Source organism: Sciurus vulgaris (genome assembly GCF_902686455.1).
Source record: "Sciurus vulgaris genome assembly, chromosome: 1".
NCBI classification, from domain to species: domain Eukaryota; kingdom Metazoa; phylum Chordata; class Mammalia; order Rodentia; family Sciuridae; genus Sciurus; species Sciurus vulgaris.
Window position 1 is genome coordinate 126,277,736 of NC_136461.1, and position 13,654 is coordinate 126,291,389.

The 13,654-nt window shown below is 37.6% G+C and overlaps 1 protein-coding gene across 1 annotated transcript; it reads right to left on the minus strand.

The window, feature by feature from the left end:
- Positions 1-9,835: 9,835 nt before the first annotated feature.
- SNAI2 (snail family transcriptional repressor 2) lies at positions 9,836-13,505 on the minus strand. The gene is made up of 3 exons (XM_079145161.1): positions 13,257-13,505; positions 11,987-12,532; positions 9,836-11,079 (listed from the first exon to the last, which is right to left on the minus strand). Exons 1-3 carry the CDS (start codon positions 13,333-13,335, stop codon positions 10,898-10,900), a joined length of 807 nt encoding a protein of 268 aa, XP_079001287.1. The 5' UTR covers positions 13,336-13,505; the 3' UTR covers positions 9,836-10,897.
- Between the last annotated feature and the right edge of the window lie 149 nt (positions 13,506-13,654).

Here is a 13,654-nt window from a genome sequence, read left to right on the forward strand (position 1 = left end):
GTTTTGGTGTTTATAATTAATTTTTCTCTTCATAGGTAAAGTCCATAGTGAATAAAGCATTATGAATTAACTATAGATATAAAATGAGAGAAAAACACAAAATATTCTTTATGCATTATCTTTTGTTTATTTCTTTTCTGATTTCAGAATAAATTAGAGTTGCAAATAGGCACTATATTATATAGAAAGTAAGAAAATTCAAAGGTCTCAAAATCATTGGGTGATGAAGAAATATTTGTGTATTTTAGTGATCTGTAAATCCTAGGAACATTCTGACTACCTTTTTAGCTTTTTGCACTACTGTGATCAGAAAATGAGAGTACTGGCATGTTATCTGTACACTTGACATGTTATCATGACAACAACTTGGTTTGTTCTCTAATGGAACCTGTACAAGTTGGCTTTATACAGAAAAAACACAAGAATTAGGTTGAGAGACTGATGAAGGAAAGATGAATGCTTCTTTCCACTAGACAAGAATAAAATAATTTTTCTACTAAGGAAAAAGTATACTCTTTTTATTTTTTTTTCTGGATATTTGTTGGAATTATGGTTTATATTTAAAGTGTTCTCTCCAAAATCCTGTGTTAATGCAGGAATGTTTGTTGGTGAAACATTGGACTGCTAGAGCTGTAACCCAACCAGACCATCCTAATGTGAATGGACAACCTGAGTGGTTACTAAAGAACTGAGGGTGTGGTAGGAGGAGGTGGGTCATTGGGGGCTTGCCCTGGAAAGGTTCATCTTCCTTGTGCCCCATGCCCCTCCCTACCCCTGCTTCCTGACAGCTCTGAATGTAGCTGCTCTCTCCTGCCATGCCCTTCCAGGCCCAAAGCACTGGACTCAGCCAATCATGAATGAGACCTCTGAAACTGTGAGCCCCAAGTAAACTTTTCCTCCCTTAAGTTTTTTTGGTATAGTATGTTGTCACAGTGATGAAAATTTGAATAATACAGTATGTATAGACTGAAAATTACATTCAAGTTCAAGAAACACCAGAAATGAATAAAATATTGAGCCCCACTGCATGTGACATGGTGGCATGTCATTGATTCATATACTATCTTTACTTCCACCTAGCTCTACTCAAGAATTGCCCCCTGCCATGGAGTTAACGAGACAGAGAGCAGCTTATCCAACTTGTAAGATACATGATACAAGGGTGACTTGAATCCAGGTGAGTCTACAACTCTGAACTGATAAAACAAGACCAGAATAGCCTGGGTTGGAACAATGGTGCCTCCATTGGTTCTTTTTGAAAAATAGCGTCAGGGCTGGGGTGGGTAGTTCAGTGGTAAAGCACTAGTTAGCCTGAGATTCTGGATTTGATCCTTGGCACTTTCCCCTCTCAAAAAAAAAAAAAAAAAAAAAGAGAAGAAGAAGAAGAAGAAGAAGCAGCCCATGAGTATTTCAAATAGCCCAACAACAATTTCTATAAGACAACTAAAAAGGTAGCTGTCTTCTTGATGATAATTTGAAATTGTAAAAAAAAAGAGTGATGGTCTTTGAAATCAATCTGGACATCTCTGTGGAAAATTACCTGAGCAGTTTCATCCTTGGCATGAGCAGTGGAGGGAGCTGGCGTCCCAGAAGATGCACACACCCAGGCCTAGGTCCAGCCAGCACCCACTGGCAACAGTTCGAATGAAGTTGCTGAGATTTTCCTAAATTGTAAAAATCTGAGAGTTACATTTTAGAATAGTCTTTTCTTCTAGTTCTTTTTTATTGCCTTGTTATTGCCTCAGGAAAGCGGTAACACAAAAGATCCTTTTACCTTTTTTTTATTTAAAAAGCAGCATCCAAGAGGGACTTGTCTGGCTATGTTCATGGAGAAAAATCTGTAGCTGATCAGTACTCATCTACCAGTAAAAGCCCCATTACAGCAAGCAAGTTCATTCATTTCAGCTTATAAATGTAAGAAAGTGATGTAAAAATGCTAATAGATAAAAGAAGCTGGGTTCTCACTTCACTTAATTTTATAAAGAACTCATAGTTATATAAGCTCTGATTTCATTAAGTAAAATAGTCTTCGCTTATGTAGAGAAAACCCTATCCCATCCCCTCCAAAACCTCCACATTTTATAGTATATATTTTCAGCTTAATTTCAAACTCTTTTGAAATCCCTGTGCTGTGAACTATTTTATAAAGAAATAAAATTGATAAATAATTTGAAGTCACTCAAAAATTGTGTTTTTATTTTCTTTTGTCACTTTAAGGACGTGTGGTTAATATTTCTTTCTGCCAAGTGCCTAAACAAATTGATTGGCATATAGTAGACAGACAATAAATAACAGTGAGAAACAGAAAGGATACAAATCACATCATTAGCTACCACAGGAGTGTCAGCGCTCTTTGCCCCTGACCTCCTCTTGCAGTGACTCTGTCACCATCAGAGTGTAGTCCCGTTTTAGTCACCTTTTTTTGCTGCTGTGACCAAAATACTTGATAAAAACAATTGTAGAGGAGGAAAAGTGTGTTTGGTGCTCATGGTTTCAGAAGTCTTAGTCTGTGGTCAGTCAACTCCATTGCTCTGGGCCCAAGTCAGGCAGGGCATCATGGCACAAGGGTGTGGAGGAGAAAAGTAGCTTAGGACATGGCAATCAGGAAGCAGATAGGGCAAGAATGTTCTGCTTACCAGAGACAAAATATATGCCCGAAAGGCATGCCTTCAGTGACCTACCTCCTCTAGTCACACCCTACCTGTCTACACTTACCACCCTGTTAATCCCTATCAAGGGATTAATCTACTGATTGGGTTATAACTTTCATCATCTACTCATTTTACCTTTGTACCTTCTTTCATTTTCTCACATATGAGCTTTTGCAGGGACACCACATATCCAAACCATAGCATCCCCACATCAGCCATCTCAGCCTTACCTGGGAGCATGTCAATAATGCAGATTCTTAGGCTGACTACAAATTTTCTAACTCAAACTTTGGAGGAGGGATCCAGTCATTTGTGTCTTTACAAACCCTTTAGTGGATTCTGATGAAGATTGTGTATCACTGAGACAACCCTATCCATGTACCATTGACTTCAATCCAGCATACCTACCACATGTTGTGTCTCTTTAGTCTTCTGGAGGTGCAGTGCTGCTTCCATTCCTCTAATCCCTGCTGCTGGAGGTGGGCTACGGCTCTTTACTTATGCCTTGATAATCCTGATAATCGTCATTCCTGATACAGAGAAAGGCAAGGGGAGCCATTAGTCACTAATGCTTCCGCTAGGACCTGTTGTATGTTTCAGACGGATAATCAGAAGAACATCTTTGTACATAAGTGTATACCATTTATAATTATGTTTAGGATCAAGCCCCAAAGCCCATGCTGGACGAGCACAACAGGAGGAAGTCAAGAACAGAGGGTTCCATGGGCACCAATGCTTTGCCCTACTCTGAGGTGGGACCAGCCCTTTTAATAGAAATCCTGAACAGTGCTCACTAGTGGCAAGCAAAGCTGGGATAAATGGAACCTGATAGATGGCCACAATGCAAAGGAAATCAACACTAGTTGAATGCTCACGTGTAGAAACAGATGCTAGGAGACGATTGAGGTTGCTATGTATAGCATTGCTCCCCAAAACTTTAAATTGTTCTTTATATATTATTTTAGTCAATTCCTGTTGAAGTTCATGGTCACTGAAAACTTTGCTTCATTTAGACTTTGTAGGCTTAGATGTGGTGATCTCCATTTTATTTTGTTTTAAAACATGGTTTTAAAATTGACTTGCTCAATAAAATGAGAGAATACAAAGAGATCAGTACATTGGTAGTAATGTTAAATCTCTTCACCACCAAATATTACAATAAAAATAGAGCAGTCCTTTGTGCACTCATGTGTGCACACACACGGTGAGAAAATTATTTATTCAATAATATAGCCAGGAAATAAAGTGATACAAAATTTAACTCTTATTCTCTCTCTCTCTTTCTTTGTATCAGGGATTGAGCCCAGAGGCTCTTAACCACTGAGTCACAACCCTGGCCTTTTTTATATTTTATTTTGAGACAGGGTCTGACTAAGTTGTTGAAACTGGCTTTGGACTCGGTCCTTTTGCCTCAGTCTCCTGTATTGTTGGGATTACAGGCATGCAACTGCACCCAGTTAACTCTACTATTCTTTTATGTATACTGGATGCTATTCTTTTGCTGTACTCTGATATAATGAAATAAAAATATTTAAAATGGAAGAGATGCTTGTCACTAATTCAGAATAATAATTTCTCCTTAAGAATATCTATTTTCAATTTTGAATAACCGTTCATAAATAATAAACGAATAAAATAAGGCAGCATGAATAAAAGTAACCCAAGAACTGGAGAAAAAGATATAACTTCCATTATTCCCTAAATGTAATAAAGGCAAACCTTTTTAAAGACAATAGTGCAGGAAAAGCCTGAACAACTTCCTCACCTGAGATGTTCACAGACATTTCTGGAAGAAGCATGTGAGCTGCCACAGTAGAAATTCACCTTTGCCCGCTGTAGAAACTGTGGAATCCCGAGAGGAGAGGTGGTCAGAATAGCTCGCAATGCATGCACTAACTAGTAGGGTGAACAGAGGCTTCTCTGTAGTGACTCGGCTTGCAGTTCACGTCACTATTATGTCTTTAGGTTTGTTGAGGAATCTCACTTAGAAGCTTCACTGCAAGCTGTTGACCCTAGTCAACCTCCCTGGTGCCAGTGGACCAGAAAGAGCCAGTGTGCATTTCTAGGACCTTCAATGATGGGTGAGTCTTGGGCAAGATTGCAGATGTATGAGGAAAATTATAGTGGAAATGCGGCAAAGTGCAGCCCTCTCATACTGCTCCAGTGTTGCTTGGTGTCTACAGGGTCTCCTTGCACACCAAAATCTAGGGATGCTCAAGTCCCTTATATGAAATGGTATGTTTACATATAACCTATGTACATTCTTCTGTGTACTTTCAATCAACTCTAGATTACTTACAATATCTGATTCAATGTAAAGCTGGATAAATAGTTATTATACACTATTGTTTAGGAAATAATGAGAAGAAAAATATTTGTTAAACATTCAGTACAGATGTGATTCTGATTTTTAATATTTTTGGTACACAGTTGGTTGAATCCATGGACACAGAGGGACTCTATACAGATCAGGGATTGTGATGTTGAGGGACCTTGGAAGAGAAAAAAGGGCAGGAGAGGAGAAAGCTGGCTTTGGTGGGAATCATGTGGCCATGCCATCCCTGCCCTGCACATGTGGAGTGCAGGCACTTTCTACACCCCACCTTCTCCTGCTGTTCTCTAGAAGTCATATTGCTGCATTAGATCAGAAACTGGGGTAGGGAAAGCATTGTGGGGCTAGGAGCTGGGGCTGATCTTAAAGCTTGGCTACTCATAGTATGTTCAAGGACCCACCGCAGGGGCATCATTTGGAACTGGCTAGAAATGCAGACTCTAGGCTAGTCCCAGACACATAAAATCAGGGTATTATCAATCTACAGAGGAGCCTGGGCACTTTGAGATTCAACAGGTACCAGGCTGAAGTATGCAGGACTGTAGAGACTACAGCAAGGTTAAATATAACTGGAGGTGATTCTCTCTTTTGCTGGCCTTTCTGACAACTTATATAAAGTTTTAATGCAAAATACAGGAAAACTTTAAAACTTAAAACACATTTGATGACTCAGAAGAAATATAATTACTATTCGTTTTGTTAAGAGAACTTATTACTGTCTTATTTGAACAGATTTTCCCTTCTCATTCCTTAGACTCAACTATTGCCTCCTAACTATGTAGTAGAAGAAATATGTTCCTGTGCTTCTTACCTGGGAGGCAGTTGATTCAAACCCCAGCATAAACTGGTAGGGGACATCATCACCTCCTTTCTACCTTACTAGGTTCTGAAACTGACAAGTGACAGGTCTTTCCCTTTGGTCTCACAACTATCTACAGATTTCCAAAAGAACAGGATGAATGGATTAAACTGACTGTTATAACCAGAGGAGTTTAATTAAATGAATTGGTACAAAATATACAAACACCCCCATCTTTTACTTACAGCAGCTCGCCTACTCCCTGCTATAAATACCTCCCCAGGCCCTTTGGAGTCTGTGGACATGGATATCCTGCCATTTCCTCTGCTAATCTCTCATTGTTTGGGGGTCTGGCCAAGTGCCACAACGGAAAAGTTGCCATGTTTGTTGATTTTTACATGCATGCTGTCCACAAAGTAACGATTACTTCCTGGAGGGCTGCTGGGCTCACCCTACCGTTAACCAGTGATTTATTCTAGTAGCCATAGATTATGCATATTTAGTGCTGAAAATTAAATTTCAAAGATTGCCCCCCTCCTTCATATATATCCAGCTTAGTTAAAGGGATGTTTTAGCTTTCCCTCTGCCACTGATCAAAGACAAGAATGATTGGAACTCATTAAGAATTATTGCTTCCCTATATGTCAGAATACTCATTCTGAAATTGATTTTGCTCAAAATGTTCCCATATCTAAACTAGAGACAACTCTTAAGATGTGAATTTTATCCAGAATAATCTTGTAATTTACAAAATTATTTTTGCCTCATTATACCCAAGTGTCCGAACTTTCGTGGCAAAATAAATGATTGTTTAGCTTGGAAGACTCTGCAGTATAAGAAGATGAAAGTCGGGTTACAGTGTGGGTGTATGAGGGAGTAACAGTGGCCTTCAGAAGATGAAGTGTTAATGTAGGGAGGATGGAGACCAGCCGCTTTTCATCTCTGCAGAAAACAGACCAGAGGAAATGGGCTCCCATGCAGGAGCAGAGTTTGTGGGAGTTGTAGGCAGCAGGAATCATGGCAGGGAGGCCCAAGGCCAGAGCATGAGGAGCCTGCAAGATATCTAAAAGAAATTGGGAAATGTTCTGAAATTTGTTAATGTACATGGTATAAATCCTGAATTATGATAATTCTTAAATACACTATTAAAATATTTAATTTAGGGTCACATTATGATTGTTCTTTTTAGCAAATCTCTGCTTATATTGTACAAATCACTGTGTCAAGTATGGTTCAGGGAGTCTCCTAACCGCATGGCAGTATGGAAAGAGAAGAGCCTTTGGAGTCAGAAAAGCCTAGGGTTTAATTTCAGTTTTGTAACTTGTCCCCTTTGTTTCCTTGCATCCATTATCCAGCCTCTCTGCCTTTAATATTCTTATTAGAGAAATGCCAACATTATACAGAAATTGTGACAATTGAAAATCATATAGTATATTTGTGTTTTCTGGTACAGTAACGGGTACATTTTAAAGCATCTAATTCTTGCCATGGGAACCCATTATGATATGTGAAGCTCATTAGTGCAAGGGACTATTGAATTCTTTATTTGTGATACTAAGATTTATATTTTACACTTTAGAAACTGATAAGTAACTTGTATAAGGACATAAAGCCAATAAGTGATGAGGTGTGATTCAATGAGTATATGTGATAAATTTAAAAACAACACTCTTCTTACTATAACACACTACTTCATATGAGATGAAGCAATCTAAGAACACTGAGAGTGCATATGTCCATGTGTACTATTGTTAAAATCCATGTTTTTCAAAGCTCAGGTTCTCGTGTCTATCAGGCCTTGTTTGTGTGCACTGTAACTGCCCCTATCTTCACTTTCTTGGGAGTGGAAGTTGCTCATCACTAGGTTCAGAGACATACCAGTAAATCTGCTTGAAGGATCTCTGGGAAATTATCAGAACTCTTTGCAATAAGGATAATATCTCAATTTTTTAAAAATCTGTGAGAGTTTTCATCAATTTCTATTATTTTATCAGCTGAGTCATCCAACAAACATTTACTGATATGCTATGCTGGTGATGTTGAGTACAGAGAATTTCTGCCTTAAGGATGTTCTGCCTCATGAAAATGAAATGTGTCAATAAAAGATTGTGATGTAAAAATATGGATGACATAAAGCTTGAAGAAGTGGCAAATTTGGGAAAATATTTCAAAGGAAGTTACATTTGAGCCGGGTCTTTGTATTGTAGGAGCGTAGACAAAGACTTGATAAACATTTTTAAAATTCTAAGAACTAACTGAGGTGTATTAGTTCTGAGAACTAACTGAGGTGAGTATCTGATCCATGATAACTTACTAAAATAATTTACTAAATAACTTACTAAAATAATTTAATAATAACTTACTAGAATAATTTAATTAAGAATTAAATCAGAATGGGGGGAACAAAGTTGATCTACTACAAAAATATTACCATTAATTCTGCACTAAAAAAATTAAACCAATGAATAACTTGTTATTTTTAGAAAATTTGCTTTTTAAATTTGAGACACTAAGAAAATTTGCTTGTAGATCTACAAATAAGGGAAGGAAAAAGGCACAGATGTGGTACTTCGGATAGCCAATCAGTACTTCAAGCATGCTTGACTCATTCACATTCTTCCTTTCCAAGATGTTTTACTACATGTTAGTTGACCTGAAAACTTCCAGATGATTATGGGAATTATTTAGCTCAATTGTGTGTTTGGTCGTGGGGCTTCTGGGGATTGACCCCCAATAATATCTACCACTGACTTACAGTCTCTGCTCTTTTAATTTTTAAATTTGAGACAGGGTCTTTCTAAGTGGGTTAGCTTTGGACTTTGAACTTGAAATTTTCCTGCCTCAGCCTCTTGAATAAATCTCACACTCTGAGATTTCCAGAGTGTGCCATCATGCCTGAATTCAACTGGTCTTTTTAGTACTTTAGAATGCTCTAGTAAAGTTACAAGCCATTTTATTTACAGCCACAAGTTGCTATTCCAAATACTTTTGCCTCAGAAAAATATGTCCTGAGATAGCCAAAATTAAAAGTAGAATATTACATTTTTAAAAAAATAATCAAATATACGACCCTTTTATATGTGATCAAAAAACATAAATGTAACAATGGAATGAGTGTGAACACTAAGAAAATAGTATTACTTGTTACTGATCCCTGTTAACAGCCTAGCAACGATATCCTTGAGATATTAGTTCCAGCTTTTGTTTGTATCCCAAGGACATTAAAAGAAAAACATGATTCTGCAAATTCTAATTATATCAGAAAGAAGTGATTAACAGTGTTAAGAACTATTTTCATAATGGGTTTGGAGTTTAGGTTTAAATACTTACATTGGTAGCCATTACAATTCCTCTCATTATTAGGGGTTTTGCACATTATCATTACTGTACATCTAGTATACATGAGCAAATATGAAGTGAATTATTTTTATTTCACCAAGTGCATATATTGGGTTTGGGTAGGAGCTTGCTTAACTTGTTCAAATACCATTCAAGTAAACTAACTTTCTACTACTTAACTCTGATCCCTTCAAATATATCACTTATTTTATATCCCTAAATGTGAGATTTTGTTCCCATGATTTAATTTTCCAACTTGTGTAATTTACTGTAAATCTATTTTCCCATGTAGATTTTCTACTTTTTCTTCTTACATCTCATTAAATATTTCTTTTAAAATTTTTATACTGTTCCAGTAGCTCATATGATAGCATAAGTGATTATCATTTGCTTTCATAGATTCAACATAATAAAGTGAGTTAAGTAAAAGTATTTTTGACTACCAATAACATGACCATTTTTGGCGCTCAGAAAGTATTTTTTTTGTTAAAAGAGTATTCTATCAAACTACCACCACAATGTATTTTTTGAATGTGACAGTAATATCTTACTAAATTAAAAAAAATAAGGGGGCAGTTATTATAATCTAAAACATAAAATAATGCATGATGTGTATAATGAACACCATCTCTTATTAACACAAAAATAATTATTTGTATAATCATTTGATACTTATCACAAAGCAAACAAAGTCTGAAAATATTATACAAGCAATAAATTTTAAATCAAAAAGTTTATTGTAAAAAAGGACCTTGAAAATTGTTTTTTAAAAAAGAAACATTGATTTCACAATTCTTCAGGTTGTATATAGGCATGGCTATAGACAACATCTCACTTTCATACAAAACTCATTCAATCATATAAAAATAAACACAAATTTACATTGACTCATCAACTATACAATTAATTAAAAAAGGCACTTGGAAGGGGTGTTGTATTATTGCATCTGTCGTATGCATTTAAAATAGTTTCAGTTCATTACTGAATCTCTAAGAATCTTCTCTTGCACTTATTCCCATTGTACTTAGTTTCAGAAAATCATTAAAATTCTTTCAAAAATTAATATTTGGAGCATGTGTTTGGAATGTTCAAAGCTAGTCTTTCCCTCCTCTCCCAAGGCACATGTGGCAAAAACAGACAAAACAAAAATACTTTTAATACATTCTCCTGTGTTTTGTTCTTGTTCTTATTTTTTTCTCTTTCTTAAAATTACAGTTTAAAGCATTACAGGTAAAAAAAAAAAAAAAAAAAAAAAAAAGGCTTTAGTTCAACGATGGCAACCAGACATCAGACATATAATGAAGTAAACTTGGAATACTTTATAAGGCACCTGAGATAGCGTCTGGCAGATCCTCTCCCTATAGGAAATTCTATTACAAACTCTATTACAAAGCAATACTGTTCCTCTCAGTTGAAATGATTTGGCAGCAATGTAAATCTTTGCATTCTTTCTTAATAAGAAAAGATGCAATGTGCTTTTTGCTTCATCTTTGAAGAGAAAGTTCCTTGTCTTTTATCCTTTCAATCTAGCTGTCAGTAAATATATAGTAATTTTAAACTTCACATGGAAAGGATTAACTTTAAACACATGGATTCCATGCTCTTGCAGCCTTTAGTGTGTGTGTGTGCACGCACATGTGCACGTGTGTGTACGTGTGTGTCTATACATATTATTTGGTTGGTAAGCACAAGAGAAAATGCCTTTGGACTTTTACTTGTCATTTGGCGTCGGAGTGAAGAAATGCATTCTGTTCGGGTAAACATTGATTGCGTCACTCAGTGTGCTACACAGCAGCCAGATTCCTCATGTTTGTGCAGAAGAGACATTCTGGAGAAGGTTTTGGAGCAGTTTTTGCACTGGTATTTCTTTACATCAGAATGGGTCTGCAGATGAGCCCTCAGGTTTGACCTGTCTGCAAATGCTCTGTTGCAGTGAGGGCAAGAAAAAGGCTTCTCCCCTGGGGGTGGGGGTAGAGGATAAAAAAAAAAAAAAAATAGTCAGTGTTTTTAGAGGAAACATAAAGTCAAATAATGTTAATGAATATCAATCACATTTTGCCAAAGGAATGAGAAGGAGCACAACCTGATTAAATTCCCATAATAGATACTTATGTTCATATCTGACCTTTTAAGATAAAATTTGTATGAAAATCATAACCAGAGTAGTATTAATGCTGCCAGTCATGCAGAAATAATTCATGAAGTTCTAGGACTTTCACTTATTAAAGCTTTCTGCTCCAGCAGGTGCAGTTAACACTGAGTGCTTCCCAATATTTCCCAATATTTCCCCTTTTCCCTCTTTCTGTATTGTGACTGAGGCCAATATAAATGCCTTAACTCCCTGCAGGATGATGATTTTGTGCTAAGAATAAAAAGTTCAGCAGAAAATGAAACAAAAGACGCAAAACAAATTCGGTTCCAACTATCCAACTCACTAAGTGGTGATAGATTTCACAGCCAGAATGTAATAAACAGAAAACTGTAAAAAAAAAAAAAAAAAAATCCCTTCAGCTACTTGCCAAATAAATTGATTAGGATAGCAACGTTTGTATTTGCTGATTACTGGGGGCAGTTTCACAGAACACACATTCAAATATATCTTTTCTGATTTTCTAACTGATCTTTGAGACCAAACCTCCTGCATCTACTTTCCAAAGTCTAAATGCTGTTTGCAGTCTCTGGAGCAGAGGTTGTTAGCATGAAGTGGAGCACCTGGTGCTCTAATAAGTTTTTGAGTAGTCAGGAAGTAGCTATCAATGATCAACCATCATGAAAAGCACTGTCACTACTCCATGAAAATCCAACAGCCAGCCCAGAGCGTCATTCTATCAGAAAGCAACATTCCTGTCTACATTTTTCTCTTACCAGTGTGAGTTCTAATGTGTCCTTGAAGCAACCAGGGTCTGGAAAACGCCTTGCCACAGATCTTGCAGACACAAGGTAATGTGTGGGTCCGAATGTGCATCTTAAGGGCGCCCAGGCTCACATATTCCTTGTCACAGTATTTACAGCTGAAAGATTTCCTAGACTGGGCATCACAGTGCAGCTGCTTATGTTTGGCCAGCCCAGAAAAAGTTGAATAGGTCTTATTGCATAAATTGCACTGAAACTTTTCAGCTTCAATGGCATGGGGATCTGAAAGCTTGGATTGCAGTCTTTCCTCTTCATCACTAATGGGGCTTTCTGAGCCACTGTGGTCCTTAGATGAGGTGTCTGATGGAGGAGGGGGGCTCACTCGCCCCAAGGATGAGGGGTATCCAGAAAGAGGAGAGAGGCCATTGGGCAGTGGGGAGTGGAATGGAGCTGTTGTAGTCCAAACGGTAATGGGGCTGTATGCTCCCGAGCTGAGGATCTCTGGTTTTGGTATGACGGGCATGGGGTAACTCTCATAGAGATATGGGGAAATGATCACTGGGGGAAAGAAAAGGAAAGAAGATTTAGGTAAATATAACTAAAAAAATACACACACCGAGAAAATATTTGACAACCCATACAAAACTTTATAATGAAAATAGATTGACTTCGAAGCACAAAATATTGGTAAAATATTGCATTTGCACCATGGCATCTATGTAGCTATTGTACTTAATGCACACATACTCTGACAGCTGCCCTGAGCTATCCCATGCTCTGTCTTGAGGGAGTGCAGTCAGCCAGTGCCTTCACTGTCTCCACTAAGGAAGAAGAAAAATCTCAATATTTTTAAACATACAGAAAAGTTTTCTTTCATTTTATGGAAGGACTATTTACATCTTACAAGTGTAGCTACAAAGATAAACCAAGCTGTCTTTTAAAGGAAGGGAACTTATTACACGAAAAAGCAAGAATTCAACGTTTATGTTTTATGTTCATCTTCCACATATTCATTACGTGTGTCTATACAAACTTCAGAAAATGAAGCTGCAAGAGTCAAAGGAGGTTTTTCTTGTCCGTTAAGAGTTCAAAAAAGTTTTGAATTAAAACTTACCCTAAATGATCAAAAGAATAAAAATGCTCTTTCAGGAGAGTGCTAAAAAGGAAAACAGCCCAGCCTTTTGCTCTTCTGTAATAGTATTTGAGTAGTAGCACGTTTATATTTACAAATTTATAGGTACACAGTTACAGATAGACTTTTTCTTTTTCTTTCTTTCTTTACCTGTGTGTGTGTCCAGTTCGCTGTAGTTTGGCTTTTTCGAGGCGTTGAAATGCTTCTTGACCAGGAAGGAGCGCGGCATCTTGTCTGATAGTCTGGAGGCGCCCGGCGCGGATAACGGTCCGGCGGGAGGACGCTGCTGGTCCCTACAGCATCGCGGCCGGTGGGGCTCGGCAAGGGCCGCGCTCAGGTGCGGCAGGCGACGGGCCGGCGCCTCTGAAGTCACCCGGCTGCTTTACGAACTGAGCCCGTTTTGGCTGGGAGGGGTTTTTTTCCTCTCTTTTGCAAGAAGGATCCAATCACAGCAGAGAGGTTCGGATTTCAACTCCTCCCCCTGGGACAGCTGTGAACAGAGGAAGAATCTGTTGTCAGACTAAATTATTCTGGTTCAAAATGGACTG